General features: G+C 32.8%; 3 protein-coding genes, 1 long non-coding RNA gene, 1 other non-coding gene and 1 pseudogene across 6 annotated transcripts; 2 read left to right on the top strand and 4 right to left on the bottom strand.

Moving 5' to 3' along the window:
• The first annotated feature begins 6343 nt into the window (after positions 1-6343).
• LOC104791321 (uncharacterized) lies at positions 6344-7282 on the top strand. Its single transcript, XR_768892.2, has 3 exons — positions 6344-6623; positions 6751-6968; positions 7065-7282. It is a non-coding gene; the product is annotated as an uncharacterized LOC104791321 (long non-coding RNA).
• A 1002-nt stretch (positions 7283-8284) lies between these two features.
• On the top strand, positions 8285-10685 carry LOC104791319 (lipid phosphate phosphatase epsilon 1, chloroplastic-like). The gene is made up of 4 exons (XM_087453217.1): positions 8285-9772; positions 9889-10114; positions 10210-10283; positions 10422-10685. Exons 1-4 carry the CDS (start codon positions 9620-9622, stop codon positions 10647-10649), a joined length of 681 nt encoding a protein of 226 aa, XP_087309343.1. The 5' UTR covers positions 8285-9619; the 3' UTR covers positions 10650-10685.
• A 55-nt stretch (positions 10686-10740) lies between these two features.
• Positions 10741-13558, bottom strand: LOC104791318 (uncharacterized). The gene is made up of 4 exons (XM_010517170.3): positions 13226-13558; positions 12110-12901; positions 11326-11748; positions 10741-11225 (listed from the first exon to the last, which is right to left on the bottom strand). The coding sequence occupies exons 2-4, from the start codon at positions 12891-12893 to the stop codon at positions 11065-11067; spliced, it is 1368 nt and encodes a 455-aa protein (XP_010515472.2). The 5' UTR covers positions 12894-12901; positions 13226-13558; the 3' UTR covers positions 10741-11064.
• Positions 13559-14500: 942 nt separating this feature from the next.
• On the bottom strand, positions 14501-15108 carry LOC104791317 (uncharacterized). The gene has a single exon (XM_010517169.3). It carries the CDS (start codon positions 15055-15057, stop codon positions 14581-14583), a length of 477 nt encoding a protein of 158 aa, XP_010515471.1. The 5' UTR covers positions 15058-15108; the 3' UTR covers positions 14501-14580.
• Positions 15109-15964: 856 nt separating this feature from the next.
• Positions 15965-16038, bottom strand: TRNAN-GUU (transfer RNA asparagine (anticodon GUU)). The gene has a single exon. It is a non-coding gene; the product is annotated as a tRNA-Asn (tRNA).
• Positions 16039-16239: 201 nt separating this feature from the next.
• Positions 16240-17526, bottom strand: LOC104791316 (zinc-finger homeodomain protein 7 pseudogene; annotated as a pseudogene). Its single transcript, XR_015559152.1, has 2 exons — positions 17198-17526; positions 16240-17088 (listed from the first exon to the last, which is right to left on the bottom strand). The product of XR_015559152.1 is annotated as a zinc-finger homeodomain protein 7 pseudogene (transcript).
• Between the last annotated feature and the right edge of the window lie 126 nt (positions 17527-17652).

Genomic DNA, 17652 nt, shown 5'->3' with positions numbered 1-17652 from the left:
ATATCATATCACAACTGATGTATATTACTGTTCTATATATATTTATTGTTGGATGGTTTTAATCCGTACACTGGATTGTTAGATATATCAATTCCAGCAAAAAAACATCCAGCCATAAACGTTAACAGATCAATTCCAACGAAAAATATATATATAATAACCATCCAGCCATAAACGTGTACGGATAAAAACCATCCAGCCATAAACTTTTACTGATCAAAACAATTCAGTGTACGGATTAACAATCATTTTGCATTGTTATTTTGCACAAATCGACGGAACGGGAGTACGTAAAATACTACTTGTCTTTTATTCATATATAACTAGATGAATAACCACGCGCATAGCGCGGACTTATGACTTACCGTTTTTTAAATAATTTTGCTACTATATATATACTTTTTAATATATGTAAAGATTTATTATTTTTGTTTTTTTTTAATTGTAGAAATTTTGAAAAATATAGTTTGATGTTGATTTTCTTTTAATACTTCACATAACTTTTCTCATTTTGTAATTAAATAATTAGATACATGTATGAACAACTTTGTTTTGAGAGATTTAATCATTCTACAATTTTTGTCTAAAACAACAAAAAAATATATCAAATAAAAGCTTTATCTAAGGATGCATATTTTGTAACAAAAAGTTTTTTGGTTAACTAAATTTTACATTCATGTTAGCTTCTCAATTTCTTGAATATAACTCTAGAATTTGTTTTTTAATAAGAAGTTCGTATAATTTAATTTTTGACAACTTGTAAATATTAGAATATGAATACAAACATTCATAATTTTCTTCAACTATCTTCCTCTTTGTCTTTGTATTTTTCTAAACTAACATGTTTACAATTTTATTCAACTATCTTCCATTTGATAGTGAACAAACCTCCATTCTTCTTCATATATAAAAATTTAATTCTTTAAAGACAAACTTTCATGAATTTATCTACAATACTAACCAATATCTTGATCACTGCTGCAACTCTTCAAACTATTGACAAAATTGTAACGCGTTAACCATATGTTCATACATTCATGGGTTACGCCAATAGTAAGAAGTGGCTCTTTTGATTCACTCTTGATACCTTTTTCCTTTTGGTGATACATCTATTTTCTTGAGACATGTTCTAAACCTCTCTAAATTTCTTAGTTAAATATTGAAACTGTTTGTGATATAAAAAAAATAAAATAATAAAAGACATGGAAGATGTTTCATATTCCTTTTAATTTAGGTTTATTTGATTTTAAGAAGGACAAACAGGTGGCACTCTCTCGATTCGACAAATTTATTCAAATATCTTCCATCTGATAGTGAACAAAACTCCAATGTTCTTTATATATAAAAATTTATTTTTTTAGGGACAAACTCTCATAAATTTCTTTACAATATTAACCAATATCTCTATCACTACTGCAACTTTTCAAACTATTGACAAATTTGTAACGTTTAAACCATATGCCAAATACATTCATAGTTTACGCCAAGAGGAAGAAGTGACGCTTTGATTCACTCTGGATGTCTTTTTGTCTTTTGGTGATGCATCTATTTTTTTGGGACATGTTCTAAGCCTCTCTAAATTTCTTATGTAAATATTGAAACTGTTTGTGATATAAAAGAAAAAGACATAAAAGATGTTTCATATTCCTTTAAGTTTAGGTTTGTTTGCTTTTAATGAAAATAGATAGGTGTCACTCTCTCCACTGTTGATGTGTCACTCAAATGGAGAGAGTTGGCCGTCTTTTCTAATATAGATTAATTAAATTTTTATTGTAATTTCATGTTATTTACCAGTGATATTTAAATAATTAGCTAATTACTACTAATAAAAGCGATAATTTGAGGCTCCTCGGCCTATCCAGATTTTTAATCTTCACCCTTAACATGTCATGTCAGCGAGTTAAGCTCAACATAATTTCTTTTGCCACGTGTTATCGATTTTAAGGGTTTGCTATCAAAACTCTTCGTATCTCTTTTTCTTTTATCACAGTTTCTAAAATTTTCCTTCTTCTTACAAATCAACATTCCAATTAATTAAAATCCGAGCCACTACGCATTCTTTCGATGATTAACGTTTTTTATTATCTTAACTCAAATTCTTCTTCACACCATAATTTTCCAGTCTAGCCGCCGCCCTAACGTATTTTCTATGGGAGTACTATACTTGAGGTATATATTTTCAGTTTAAAGCTTTGTTTAGATGCGTAGACAATTAATCATTGACTGGGTTTGTCTGGATATATGTTGGGTTTCTATATATGATCTGATCATTCATGAATCATGATCACTTTGATTGTGACGACTTTGAATCATTTATTTTTCGATCAATCTTTGACTCACGATTTTGGAAAGCTTGTGTGATTTATGATTCGTCATTTTTGACACCTTGACCTTGCTTCTCTTCCACATGTTTCTCTCTCTTTTATTTGGATATAAAATTGGTTTTGTAATTATCTCTTAAAGAAAAAAAATGGATTACTTTGTAATGCTTCACTTGAGAGTGTGTCTCATCTCATGATGCATGGCTTTTTCGATTGGGTTGCAAAGAGGTCTTAAGGATTTCACACTATTTTGCATGTTATTTTTATTTATTGCCAGTATCTAATTGTGTTTATTCTCTTCTTTTGAAGGAACCAAAGTAAATATCTTCTTTTGAAGGAACAAAAATAAAATCAATACTTGAGCTTCTATAGCTAATTGACAAGGCATACCACTTTAAAGCCAGGGAAAAAAAAAGGAACAAGTTCCATTGGAGTACGCTTCTTATTATAACGAGTTAGCTCTGTCTTCTCACCAATTTGCTGATTTTATGTTTCAGAGCTTTCAACAATGTGCAGGAAAAAGTGACAAATCAGACTATTATTTTCAAGTTAGAGGATATTAATACATGTGGAATGGACCCAACATCTGCAAGATAAATCAGGTTACGTTCCAATTATAAAAATTATTAAGTTAAATAAAATCATACAAGTTTTAGAATATAGTATGTTGCTACGAAAAAAAATCTCATAGTGGTACAAATGTGAAGAAGTGTAAAACCTTACAAACAGTTCTCAACAAATGTTCTGAAAACAAAATGCAATGGTTGTTACAATGTTCACCCAAGATACAAATCAACTTCCCACCACAAAAATGAAACGAATCGAAGGACAGAGCTGTTTGAAGTTGCATGAGGTGGATAGCTAGGTGTTTGAGTAGCAGGAGGTGGATAGTGTTTGAGTAGCAAGAGGTGGAGATGTATTCGAAATAGCATTGCAAGACTGTTTAGTGGAGAAATTTGATTTCGTATGGTATTGTTCGGTTATTATCTTCAAGTTCATATCCATGTGGCGAGAATTAGACTAACTCTTAACAAGAAATCTTTCACATTAGACTAGGCCACAAATCTTTCACATTAGAATGCTTTCGTAGGTTAATTAATTTACTTTGTATAGACGATATATAATGAAAATATATATTTACTTTCTTACTCATGATATTTCTGTAACATTTTAAATTCTAGAACAATGTTGTGAGTCTAAATATACATATTTTGTTGGATGTTTAAAGTGAAGATTTAGTGATGTTTATACAAAAAAATCCATGCCAGTGTTTAGAAGGAGGGTAGTACTATGTAAAATGCATACCGGACGTAGCCCAGATTTTTCTGCTAGTTCTTTTTAAGAGCCACACACTGTTGTTTGCCCAATGCATTTCTTTGTATTAATAGAACGTTGACCAAAAAAATAATTCCAAACGTATGGTAACTGGTAAAGTGGCTTTTGCCTTTCATCTCCTTAATTCCCATGGATATGATTAAGTTTAGGAAGTCTGCTTTATTTCTTATGAGTGTTGAGACCAAAACAAAATAAAAATATACGTTTACAACAATTAGACAAACGGTCAATTTTTGCAAGTAAAAAAGAAAAAAAATATATATATCTGAAGTCATGAAGGCTGTTACATTGGTCATCGTTTCTTATATTCATCTATATTAACATTTTCACAGCAGTTTTGATAAAAAAGACTTGGAATTGAAATTTATTTACAGATAATACCATTGTAATTAAAACATTCTTTAAAAAAATCTAATGATCATTAAATTAATTACTCAAATCTTAAACAATCTACCCATGATTTTTGCAAACCAGAAAATGATAATATTTGGATATGGCAACAATACCCAACCGCAAATTTAGCTATTCTGATGCCACAAAATTAGTAAGTAAAATCGTAATTTCATTTATTAGAATTAATATTCGTAGTTTAGGAAAACCATATTTGATAAAAATCAGATAAGGAAATCTTTTATTAATTATTACTCCGAAATTTCTTTTTGACAGATTTCTATCCATCATTAAGATAATTAAGATTACGATTTAAATTCAATCAATCAAAATTCTATCTATAATTAAGATTTTGGACAAATTTTGTACTTGCTCACCAAAATATCGATAACCTCTTCATCTCTATCCGCAACGACTTCTATAAACCACTATAAATACATATCATTCATATGCTGTCAACTCATCACATCCAATAGCAACTATTCTTATCTAATCAATATTCGTAATAGAGATTCTAATAACGGATTCTTTTGCTTTTCTATGGTGTATCCGAGAGAAGAAATTTTCTTCATCTTCATATTGGATCAAGTAAATCAATTGAGTACAAATCGATCGGAGCTTTGTTGTTATCGTCATGAAAAATTGAATCCGTTGGGAATTGATAAAACCACCAAAATAGATATGTGAAGTTAATTAACTGAACTTCACTTTTTTTTTTCGTCCAGGTTTTTGAGCAGGATCGTTTGGGAAGACTGGGAAATGAACATCTTCTTCTACTATTTTTATTTTAATTTACTGTATGTCTTTTTTCCTTCATGTATGTAACGTGACACCATGACATATTGACATTTGTTTTATTTTTAAATTCACATATGATCTATTATTATATTTACATATCAAACCATAAATGGCTTAACGTAAAACACCCAAAAAGATTTTGTACATTCAACCAAGTCCTATTTGTATATTTGTAATTTTTTCCTTGCCTATATACTTATTTGTATTTTTTAATTATTAACAATTTTATTATTATTAATATATAGTTTAACAAATATATTTCAATTTAATTTTAACTTACTTACTTCAAAGTAATACCCTAAAATATTTCAACTTAATTTTAGGTATGGTCGAATTTATATTAATATTTTTGAAGTTTTAGATTTTAATTATAATTACATAACATCTTATTTACAAAGTTAATCTCTCCAAAAATAACAATTACTTCAGATTTTGTTTCTTATATATTTACATTCGGTTCTAACTAAAAAACAGATATCAAATTACATGAAAACATAGACTATGAAATATATATTAACTTCGATTCTTAATCTAATAAGAATTTAGATTCCCATTTTTTAAAATATTATTATTGATATATATAAAAACTTAATAAAAAGTTTAAAATACTATACAATATGGTTATATAGTTGACGGGTTATAAAGATGACAGATTGAAATTAATAAATTATCATTAACTTTGTGCTAAAGTACGGGTTAAATCCTTCTTTTATTATTTGTCAACACTACTAATATTGAAATATTTGACATATCAAATTAAGTTTTTTTAACTAAGATTGTGTAAAATAATTAAATCATTAGGAAAAATGTGACTTAATCACATCTTATAAATATCTTATCATGTATTTAGATCTCCTTATTTTGTTATAATACTTAAAAGTTCAGATAGAATCTCAAACACTAAACAAAACAAACTACATATAACGACAAACAAATGGTCATGCGGTGTATCGCGGCTTAAAAATTTAATATAAACATTTAGCAACACAAGTGACATGAAAATTTAGTTATTCTTCTCTTTACAAAATATCCAATATTTAACAAACAAGTACAAAATAAATTATAAATAATAATAAAATTTATATGTCTGTGATGTAATGCTTACACAAATCCCATAATACGAAACTTATACATATGACAAATGAAATAACACAAAATTATATTAGTCCTAAAATTTTTTTTATTAATTTGACTAATAACAGTATGTAAAAAATAAAATAAATTTGAAAATCAAAAATAACAATTTGTCCCGCCATGTATCACGGGTTAAAATCTAGTAGCAATTATTTTCTGTCACACATCCCTCCTATTAATCTTAAACACAATTATAAAACAAATGTTAGTTTTGTAAGTAATATAAGGATATGCCTATTGGAATTACGACAAAATCAGTTTTGCAAGGAGGGTAAAGTCCTAATTAGAATTAATCTGAAATCAGATAAACAGGCAGGTCAATTTGACCCGGTAATGTAACCTAATTTCATGTTATAATTTCAGCCGTTCGTTTTTATTTTGATATCTTAGCCCTTCATTCTCTAAGTTTATGAATAGAGAGACATCAAACCTAAAAAAAATTATTCTTTCGCCTCTCGATATTAGTCTCTCCGATACTGAATCCCTAAAGAAAGGAAGACAATCTGATTTTTAATCACCCAACCCAGTCCACGATTCCCAGAGAATTGGAACCAACATAAGTGTGGGAAGAGGAGACTTTAAGCAAGAGAAGAAGGCAAAGGAAGAAGATTCAGAATTTACTCAAGCATCGTATATATACTAAGGGTATTACTTCATTTTACTCTTTTAGATATATATTTTAAATCTGTATCTGGTTATTAAAACCAAGTTTAAGTAAAAAAAATTATGAATCTTGATATGTTTTGGTTTTTGGTTTTTATCTGGTCATCAGCACGATTTTAAGATGAGATTAATTACAACTAATCTTATGACTTAAAGAGAGAGAGAGCAATGGAGATATCGAAATACAAGGCGATCTTAGCGTTAGTGTTTTTGCATTTTACGTCGGCTGATTTCATTGAAGGACTCAATTCCACCGTCTTTGTTGTTTACCATCAAGCCAGAGCCACTCATTTCATTTGCCCCATCTCTTTCATCTCCGGCCGCTTAGTAAGCTCATCAGTTTTTTGTCCATCCATTTGAATTATATTGCATCGCCACATGAATATTGATGAAAAATCCATTTCCATGTGAACTGGTTAATAGGAAAAAAACAAAAAACAACCTTGTCTTGGAGTAAGAGGCTTTTGGTGGGTGGCTCTCATGGCTGTTGTTGAATCAAAACCCTCATTTTAAAGGAATTGAAATCATTTAAAAAAAATATGATTTCTCATATTAAATTAAAGTTTGGAATAATGTTGTTTGGTAGGCTTTTCTGGTCAAGATGATTTTGACAAATATATATTACATATTTAGTCTAAAAATTAATATGCGGTATATTATGGTTAAGTCATATAATTAATAATCAAAATACAATATCTAGTTTTAAACACTAAACAAATTAAATAAATTTACAAACAAAATTTTTTTTTATATAATACAATTTAATTCGTGGTATACCGCAGGTAAAAATTTAGATCTACTAGAATATATCTTACAAAAGAGATGTTATTTTCATAAGTCATATTCAGCATATGATTTCATAGTATACTATAATGTTCTATCTAAAAAAACTTTAAAATAAATAAATAATCACATATATAATGTTTTAAATAAAAATTATAATATAAACAAAAAAAATTCAATTCATCATCTATCACGGGTCATATTCTAATAGTTTAATATAGCCTACGTAACTAATCTACTACTCCAGTATAATAATAAAGGGATCCTAATAATAAACTATACTAACAGTTTCAAGAACTCACATTGAACATTATGGCGTACACTATTGTTATTTCATAGTATTTGATTGTTTTGTACTTTTGTAAATTAATACAATTATATGCTTTCACATTTATTGTTGACATATGTTTCAAAGTGAAGTGGCACCAAATTCAAATTTATAATCATATAATATATCTAAATTAACATATGAAAATAAACATATATAAAAATAAAAATTAATTTATTTAGTAACAAAGATTATAAAATTACTTACAAATTTGTAAATTGACTCAATCTGTTATTAGGAATATATAACTTTAGATGGTTTATAAATTGACTCAATCATCAAACTTGTAAGACGACATGACTTACTAAAAATGTTACTAATTAAAATTAAAACTAATGTGAAAAGAGAAAACCAAGTAGAACTCAGAGCAGTGGCTATGTGTTAATAAAAGAAACATTCACTACCGGCCTATTTTTTTGGAAAATAACTAAAGGCCCTAATTTTCCCAAATAAGCTTAATAGTTAGACCCAATAAAAAATATATGTGGTTAAGAAAAGATGAGACCGGCGATGGTTCTAGAGAAACTGACAAAGAAGACTTCGGTTAGAAACTAAAATTAAAATAAATTATGGTAACTAAAGAGACTCATTGTTCTCACTTCTTCAATCACCTTTAGAGTTTGGTTAATGATTTTGTAGCACAAAAGAGAAGAAAATTTATGTTTTAGAATTAAGATTTTGGTTCTATGCTTGTTTCTTTTTTCTGATTATATTAGTTATTATGTATAAAAAAAATTGAAGGCCTTTTTTTAAACACTGCTTTTGGTCCATATAATCCCAGGCACGGTTCTAGTACTAGAACTTATAAAGAAATATCAAGAATATTCTTGTGGAGTGAACCATATTCCTAAAACTTGTATTTTATGTGGTGAAAATAAGTTATTATATTGTTTGATCAAATTTGACCTCCTTCTAGAAATAGTTGATAGCTCCCATTAATCGGAGAAGTTGTGGTGGTGACCGGTGACTGTGTGGTAGCCTCTATATATAAACTCATAATTACCTACATATAAATTTACACATATAAACTCATAACTACCTACATATAAATTTACACACAAACGACGAATTAACTAATGTTTTTGTTATTCTCTCTATCCCATTATATAAGATTTGTTAGGTTTTTTTTGTTCCACTTATTATAAGATTTTTTCAAATTTTTATGCACAATTTTTTTAGTAATTTAACAATTTATGACTATTTCAATTCTTGTTGGTTGTAATTTTATAAATGACAAAATATTTATTGTTTTTAAATTTTTGTGTTTTTATACAAAAACTCTTAGAAAATGGGAAAGAAGGAGTATGATTTAAGATAAAATATATATGGTGAAAGTTTACTTACAAAATTAGGCATGAAGAAACCATAGTGTGTTACTGTGTTTGATTGGTAAACACAAACAAAAAAGCCGTACAAGTGGTACAACTTTTAACGTTTACCAATCGGACCCGTATATATGTGACAGCTTACAGTAATATTCGAATTTTAACGGTATTGAAACTTTCACATTTTCATGTCAACACAACATTGTAACATACTCCTCTCTCTCCCACACAAGAGAAGAAATCAAAATATTACTATTACATCAATGTAATGGACCAGAAGTTTTAATATATGGTCCTCAACTGAGGAAACAAGCCCATTAATTTGCTTACCCATTGATTCTGCATCACGCCACGTGGATGAAGATGAATGGATTCGATGATCCATGGCAACGTCGTCGTCTTCTTCTTCTTCTCTCCTTCTCCACTATTGCAATTTTTCTACTTTGAAACTTCCTCCTCAAACCTGAAAAGTTCGAGACTTTCGAGCTATTGTTCGATTTATCTCTCGTGGGTCTCCTTTGTTTGTCTCTGACTCTGGATCTATGACCGTTAAAAGATTCTCTAGCAGAGACGGAGGAAGCAGCAGTAATGACGGTAACAAAAATTTTGAGGCAATCGAGCAAGAATCTTCCATCAGAGGTTCCTCGGAGCTTCGGGACGAGTTGGTTGGTATTGAAGCCATTCTTAATCGTCTGGTAAGTAGGTAGTGATGTATTCTCATTGTTGCACGCAATGTGTTCGATGAAATGTCCCCTTTTTAGTATCGAAATTGGTGTTTCTGACCCCTGTTTTTAAATGATGATGATGACAGAGCAAATGGGTTGTGTCTGCTCTATTTGGTTCGATCATTCTTCTACGACATGATGGTGCAGCCTTGTGGGCAGCCATTGGATCGATTTTGAATTCCGCTCTCTCTCTAGTTCTGAAACGTATACTTAACCAAGAGAGACCTTTTGCAACATTGCGATCTGATCCCGGGATGCCATCTTCTCACGCTCAATCCATTTCTTTCATATCTGTCTTTGCTGTTTTATCCGGTAAAGTAAAAAAAGCACTTAGCAGCTTAAACTGTCTCACTATCATCATCAAACTGTTTTGAGACAATACCCACCCGGGGTCGTGTTTTCTGCAGTTATGGAATGGCTTGAAACCAGTGGAGTCTCTTTGTTACTTAGCGGCTTCATCCTCGCATTGGGTTCATACTTTGTAAGTCATTCCATGCTTTAGCAACCAATCTCCTTATCCATTTAGGCTTGGAATCATTTAGTATTTGATCTCCCTTTCTCTCTGCGTTATTACAATGTTGAAAACTTGAGAGATATTTTGTTTTTTTCTTGTGTATAGATACGTTTAAGGGTTTCACAGAAGCTACACACAAGCAGTCAAGTGGTGGTGGGTGCCATTGTGGGTTCTCTTTTCTGCATCTTGTGGTCTACAACGTGGAACTCGCTTCTACGTGAAGCCTTTGAGTCATCTCTATTAGTTCAAATATCTGTATTTCTGGTTGCAGTTACATTTGCGCTCGCATTCGCAGTGTACGTTGTACTTAACTGGTTCAAAGACGACAGATAATCAAATCAATTAAGCTTAACAGGTTAAAATTAAAAATTGTATCCCTCCATATCTTTTCAAATTATCAAATGTTGGATTCTGAGCCCGTTGGTGGAAATTAAGAATAAATCAAATTCAAAAATGTAAGGTTTCTTTGAGATGTAAGCAAAAGCCAAGCACCTTACACTAGAGCTAACATTGACTGTTAACAGGAAACAAACCGAACCAAATATTAGTGACTATGGCTGCCACTCAGTATGCCACCGCAAAAAAAAGTGTTTGCAGCTTCTCGGAGCTATACATCCTCTTGAGAACAGTTAAAACAATAACCAAATATATGTATATATATTTCTATTCACAAGGCGTACGCTAAACGTCCTGTATCTTTTATTTCTCATGCTCGCATCAAACCCGTCACCTGAGACAAGAGACTTACTTAATCATCCTTAAAAGGTTTTGATACTTCGGATGATGGCTTGGCTGCGGGAATGTAAGACCATGCCAATGCCGCACTTCCTAGAGTAATGGTTGCTGCAATTGATCCCCAAATCCATCTCTGCCTCTTCTTTCTCTTCTGCCTCTCTCGTCGTGCTACCTCTGGTATCAACAAAAATGGGAGATTAGAGTTTGAAAAAAAAAAAAAAGAGATAAGAGATGGCAAAGGATCATTTGGTGAATGATAGTGATTTTCTTTTACCTATGGCCTCTTGGTTTCGTTGGGACATTTCTCTATTCACAGCCTCATAGTAGTGTACACGATCAGACAACCGTGTGATTTCAAAGTTCTTAGTTTCGAGCATAGATTCCATCTCCATCTCTACCTCCGCCTTCGCCATACCTCTGCCTAAAGAGTCAGAGACAAACCTAGCAACCTCGAGTTGGCAGCGTAGTTCTTCTGCTAGATTCATGTTGTTGGTCGAGGCGGTAGGATCAATAGGAACGAACATACCAACCTGAGCCAACTGTTCACGGAGTCTCTGCCAGTGAATTTGCATCTGCTCCAGAGACTCCTCTGTTTGTTTTCTTTTCTCGATTTCCATTAGTAAACTAAGCCTTATCTCCCTTAGTTCAGATTCGATGTTGTTAACTGAACTCTGCATTCCACTGTCGGTTGATAGTTCTGGAAAAAAAAAACAAAAATGCATTACAAACAGTTCTAAATTATACCGTCAAGTTAAAGTTTAACTTTTATGATACTTATGAGATACATGGGAAATGAATAATGCATTAGTCCTCATGATTAGGACAACTTTCTCCTCACTTTCAATAAATCCAGAAGCACACATAACTGGAAAACAAGAAAAGGCTACTACTGCACATTTAAGAAACAGTACCGATATCCCGAAAAGCACAAAGGTCAAAAAGAGAAGGGACTCGGAACATGTGTTTAGTCATACTATCTTGGGAATGTTAAGATCATTTGCATTGACAGTCATCTCACAAGGAAATACGTAGTAAGAGAATAAGGTTTAGATAAGTACCATCCCAAGCATCATAAAACTCTCCCACAGGTGTAGCAAGTCTTTGTGAACCTTCCTCTCCAGCATCACCCTCTACTTCGGTGTTACTTGTGAAGCTTCCTGATTCACCTGGGTCATAGAAATCTTCAGACTCACTCTCCTTGTCTGTTTTGATAGTGACAGGCTCAGACATATTATTATTTTCCCTATCTAAACCATTGGCAGCATTATCCTCCAACTCTGAGTTTCCTCCATTCTCAATTTTACCGTCAAGCGGACTCCAATTCCCAACAGGACCATCAAAATTAAAGTTAGCAACATGATGAGCATGAACTCCACTGGAAAAATCCTCTTCAGTAGCCTCACTGATAGGAAAGGAGAAGGAGGTGGACCTCCTCCGAGGGGAAACCTTTAAATCAGTTTCAGCAGCAGTAATAGTTTCCTCTTTCTTCAGGTGGGAAGAAGAAGAAGAAGAAGAAGAAGAAGAAGAAGAAGAAGAGACAACATTAGCCTCAGAAGAGCTTTTAAGAAGACGCGGAGGTCCACGTGATTTGTGGTTGATAATGTAAGGCGAAGGCGGGAAAGAAGATGGCGAATTGGGAAGCGGGATCGCATCAGGAGTAGCGTAGAGAGCAGGTGACATCTGAGGACGAGTCGCCGTCCTCTCGTTAGGTAATTTACCTTTACCTTTCTCAAGTTTTGATATCGGCGGCCTTGAGTAAAACGCGGTTGGAACACTCTCGACAGATGTGGAAGCCCCTGGCTCTATCATTCTATCCAAAGCAATAGCAGAAAACGTAGGCATGGCTCTCTCTGCCACACAACAAAAAAAAAAAATCAATTCAAAATCCAAAAAATCACAAGAGCGTTCCGAAATCAGAAAACGAAAGACAAAACAATTACGAAATGCAAATCAATTAGCTAATTGAACCACATCTACACCATCGCTATACCTAAACCAAAAAAAAAAAAAAAAAAACCTAGAATCGAGAAGAAGCTGGCAAAATCAATTACAAATCGATAATCAAAACGAATCTCAAAAGATTCAGACCTACGATGACGAAATTTTCCCAGAAATTACACGGAGCAACAACAACAACAGAAACAAAATCCGGAAGGCGCAAAAAGAAGGATTACCTCAAGCGCGAAGGGGATCTCTCCACGGAAGAAGAAAGCTGAATAAATAAATAAATAAAAAGATTCCAACGGTAGAGATCGGTGTTAAACGGAAGCGATACGACGGCGAAGATATTTATGAAGAAGAAGAAGAGCGATACGACATCGTATAAAAAGAGGAGGAGGAGGGAAGAAGAAGAAGACCTCTTCTCCAAGGCTTTTTTTTTTTTTTTTTTTTTTAAATCTCTCTCTCTCTCACACACAGCTTTGTATCTCCGCAAATATTTAAAACGCTTTTGTTTTTTTTGTTCTTCGTTTGCTTCTTCCTCTATTCTAGGCGACCCATTTCTTAACAAAATTCGTTTATATTTAATTTATCTTTTTTGTAAACGTGGTCTTTTTGGAGATATATCTGAAAAGACAATTATAACCTTTAACGGTAAGCGTAACGAGCAAGGACGGCGCGATAACGAAGGGGTACTTTGTGTAAATGAATCAAATGGGTAGGGTTTCGGGAAGTAATCACAAACGACGTCGTTGAAGGGATCTTTGTTCAAGTGGGTCATATCTCGAATATTCATTTTAACGTCATTAAAACGATGACGTGGCTACATTCTGTGTCTTAAAAAAGCAAATTTTAAACCCATGGCCCAAATTTGTCTGTTCACGAATCTGTAAAGCCCATTTTGATAACGATTTTAAAAGTCTTTTTATAAAAAATTATTCTTGTCTTATTCAAACTGATAATACTACTTTTTAGAGACGGTTTCTTAAAACGTGTTACGTGACCCATGCGAACACGAGTATTCAAATCGGTTCATATAGTAATATTCTATACTATATAGTGTCTTTTACAAATAAATTTGGTCTTCACACAAGAATATGAGACTATGATATGTATTAGTATAATATTTTTCAGGAATTTGATGAGAAGAAAAATTCAAATCCATGTGTACATCTTGCCATTAAGAATTTGAAATTTTCTTTCTTTTTGCTTGGATTTTTTAAAAGATAAATGCTAAAGGTGGGAATATGAAGAATATAGAACATAACCTAATTCAAAGCTGGAGAAGGTCTTCTTGAGCTTGGACCGCTAATATATATCACCAAATTAGGAATTGATTCAACCATATATGTTTATATAAAAGTTGTCAAAAGTTCAAAAACCAACTTGTTGATCAATAATAAAGTCAAGAACTTTTTTTAATTTATCTTATTCTTGAAATAACCATTTAAAGTGTACAAATTCATTGCTTAATCCATCGTTTCAAATCTACTTACAGAATGGTTGGATTCTTTTGCAAGAGATTATATATATTAAAAGAAAAGAGAATGATATACAAATCTTTTTATTCGTTTTTTTCTTGTCCATTAATCTATCTGTAATGAATCACAGGTGCGTTAGAACTCGGATCCCACACACCTCCTTCCTTCACATACTCCATATACCTCGCAAACTCGGGTTTCGAAGTCGCCAAACTCTTCTTCTTCGTCGTAGACTTCTTCTTCTTCCTTTGGAAATGAACGTCAAAGAAACTGAATAAAGGATGAACAGAACCACCGGTTGGTTTCACCGTCGTCGGTGTCTTCTTCACCTCTTGATCCATCGGGTTTCTTGATTGACCATAAACACCAGCCGGAACGCTCGCGACCCTTTTCAACCTCGCTTCTTCCTCGCCGAGCTTTTCATAGCCACCATGGGGTTTCCTAGTGCTCATGGCTCTAAACATGGTCTCTGGTGTGGTGTGTATGAAAAAGGTGGATGTCTTTTTTTTTTCTTGTGTTAGGTGTGTTCTTGAATCTTTCTCCTCCTGATGGTGTTTAAGTAGTAGGCCAAGTTTGCTTTGTGACATGAAAAGAAAATAGTAGATCTGTTGACCTTTTTCTTTTTTTAAAAAAGTTCTTGTCTGTATGAGATCTCCACTCCAACAAACTAAATTAAATTTTTATATTACGTAATTAATAAAACATGTGTTATAGTGTTACACCCACATGATGTATATACATCTTCTCGTGAATCTCGATCCGTCCCCTATTAAATCGCCGGTCAAATGTGTTTGATGCTGACTATTACGTCTACATCTTTTAGACAATTCAAATGGACAATGGCTTTCTAGAGTTTTATATACTACTTACTTGTCTCGTGCAATACTAATTTATTTGTCTGATCCATCTACAACAATTTATAATTATTATTGGACTGACTGCAATTTGTCCAGCTTAAAGGGCAAAAATAAAAAAAAGGGAAACATCTCAGAAACAATTAGAAAAAGAAAAATTATATCTCTAACAAGCAAGATCCTTTTTAAAACCTTTTTCTAAACTTAGTCCAAGTCTTTTCTTTTTTTTTGATAAAAAGTTAAATTTTATACCATTTTTTATTTGTGACAGCAGTTGCAGAAACAACAAAGAAGACAGAAAGACCAAAAATTAGAAATAACAAAAAAACGGTAAAAACTTAGTCCAAGTTCTTTGTGTGTTTTAAATAATTCAAGGACTGATTGGCTGATGAAGCCCAAATTTTGCTGGTATTGAAGTGACAAGAGAGGGAGATGATTAGAAAGAATTATATTCACACACTTGATAAAAATTAACCTATATGTGAATTGCATTAGGTCAATAATAACATAATTGCATCATGTTGTTTTTCAGCTATCAACGGTTGGTTTTCTGCATCGGTTGAGTACAAAAATATGGGTTATGCGAGCTTATTGTTACATGAATTAGCACCAAAAATCTAGAAGAATCAACTTTGAGAAACGCTAGAAGGAGGGGTCGAACCTCCGACCTTGTGGTTAACAGCCACACGCTCTAACCAACTGAGCTATTCGAGCTTATTGCTAAAGTGTTGATTTGAAACATTAATTTACTTAGATGTTATTTATTTATATTCAAAGGTCTAATTTTATCACTTTCTTCAGCCACACACTAATAAAATAAAGAATCGTAATCCCAGATTGAGATATATATTTTTTTTTTTTTAAAACAACACATATATAATTGCACAGATTTAGTGATGGATTCATACTTCACGATTTTGAACAAATTTGAAGGCCAAAATTTATATATATAAAGTATAATTCACTTTAGACGGTGATCACAATTCACTAGTGGTGTTACTGTTCCTCTTCATTGCTTGCTTGTTATTATGCATCCAAACTTTAAAAACCTGTCTCCTCAGATTCACCACCTTACAAAACTTATCAATCTCTTCTTCATCTTTCTTCTGCATCCTCCACCCTAATCTCTCCGCAAACTCCTTCATCTTCTCCTTTTGTTCTTCGTTGATCTTGGTTCTCACTCTCTTCTTCTTCTTCCTCGTCGTCGTCGTCATCATCATCATCAAACATCTCCCATCAACGTTCTGGTTACGATGGCTAAGAATCTTCTTCATATCCTCACTCGACGACGAAGTCCTCCGTCCAATCTCACCCATTGGATGCATCACACGTGGCTGCATAGCCTTGTACGAGCTGTTGCTGTTGTAGAAAGCCGGAGTTATCATCATCTGATCTTGTTTGTGTCCGTACACTTCTTTCTTGTGGAAGCTCCGATGACAATTACAGGCGGCGCATTTTAGCGCACCGAACGTGCCTTCTTCACCACCGGCCAAGAACTCGCAGCATCCGTCTACAACGTGTCCTCCGGTGGAGGCCGCGTGGTTCTTCTGGCATTCACAGTACTTAGCTGGTTGGTCGACACGTGTCCTCGGTTTTTGGGTTTCTTTCTTGATCGGGAATAAAGCTATGGATGGATCTGCTGACTCTGGTTTGGCTTCTGGATCGGGGACCGGTTTGGTGTGTGCCTTTACTTCTAAGGTGTTGGTTGAGATCATTGTTGTGGAAGTAATTGCATTACCTTTTCCTCCAACCTCCATTGAAAATCTGACTCAAAAGAAGAAGACCACTTTGTTAGAATTAATAATCATCATAGAATAATCATTCACTAATGCATGCAAAATAAGAGAAGGAATCTAATGAATTTTGTACTCACCTTAGCGACGATTATAGAGATGCTTTTTGTTATAAAGAAGAGTAGTGAGATGATATTGATGATATTGATGAAGAAGAAGAAGGAGAAGGAGAAATAGAAATTAAGGGTTGAATTGATGACGTATGTGCGTTTGTTTCCTATCACCCATCAAGTTTATTTCACATGAAAATCCAACAAAATATTGATTTAAAAACCTACTAGAGAGAGAGAGAGAGTGTGGGTTTGTGTGGTGGTGCCTCTTAATTTCGAGACATTGTCATATGTTTGTTATCTTTCACCACCTGCACCTTTGGTCCATCTCCCATTATTGCATTTCTCTCTCTTTCTCTATTTTCTTTTATGATGATGGTGTTACTAATTAATGTGTGTCTGCAAAAAACCCTAGTTTAGTCAAACTTATTACCTACTCGTAAGACTTTAAAAATGGTGAGTGAAAGGAAAGTTACAGGTGTATT

The sequence above is a fragment of the Camelina sativa genome, chromosome 6, assembly GCF_030686135.1.
Source record: "Camelina sativa cultivar CO46 ecotype springtype chromosome 6, ASM3068613v1".
NCBI lineage: Eukaryota > Viridiplantae > Streptophyta > Magnoliopsida > Brassicales > Brassicaceae > Camelina > Camelina sativa.
The sequence above is the reverse complement of the archived record's forward strand: the minus strand, read 5'-3'. Positions and strand labels throughout refer to the sequence as shown.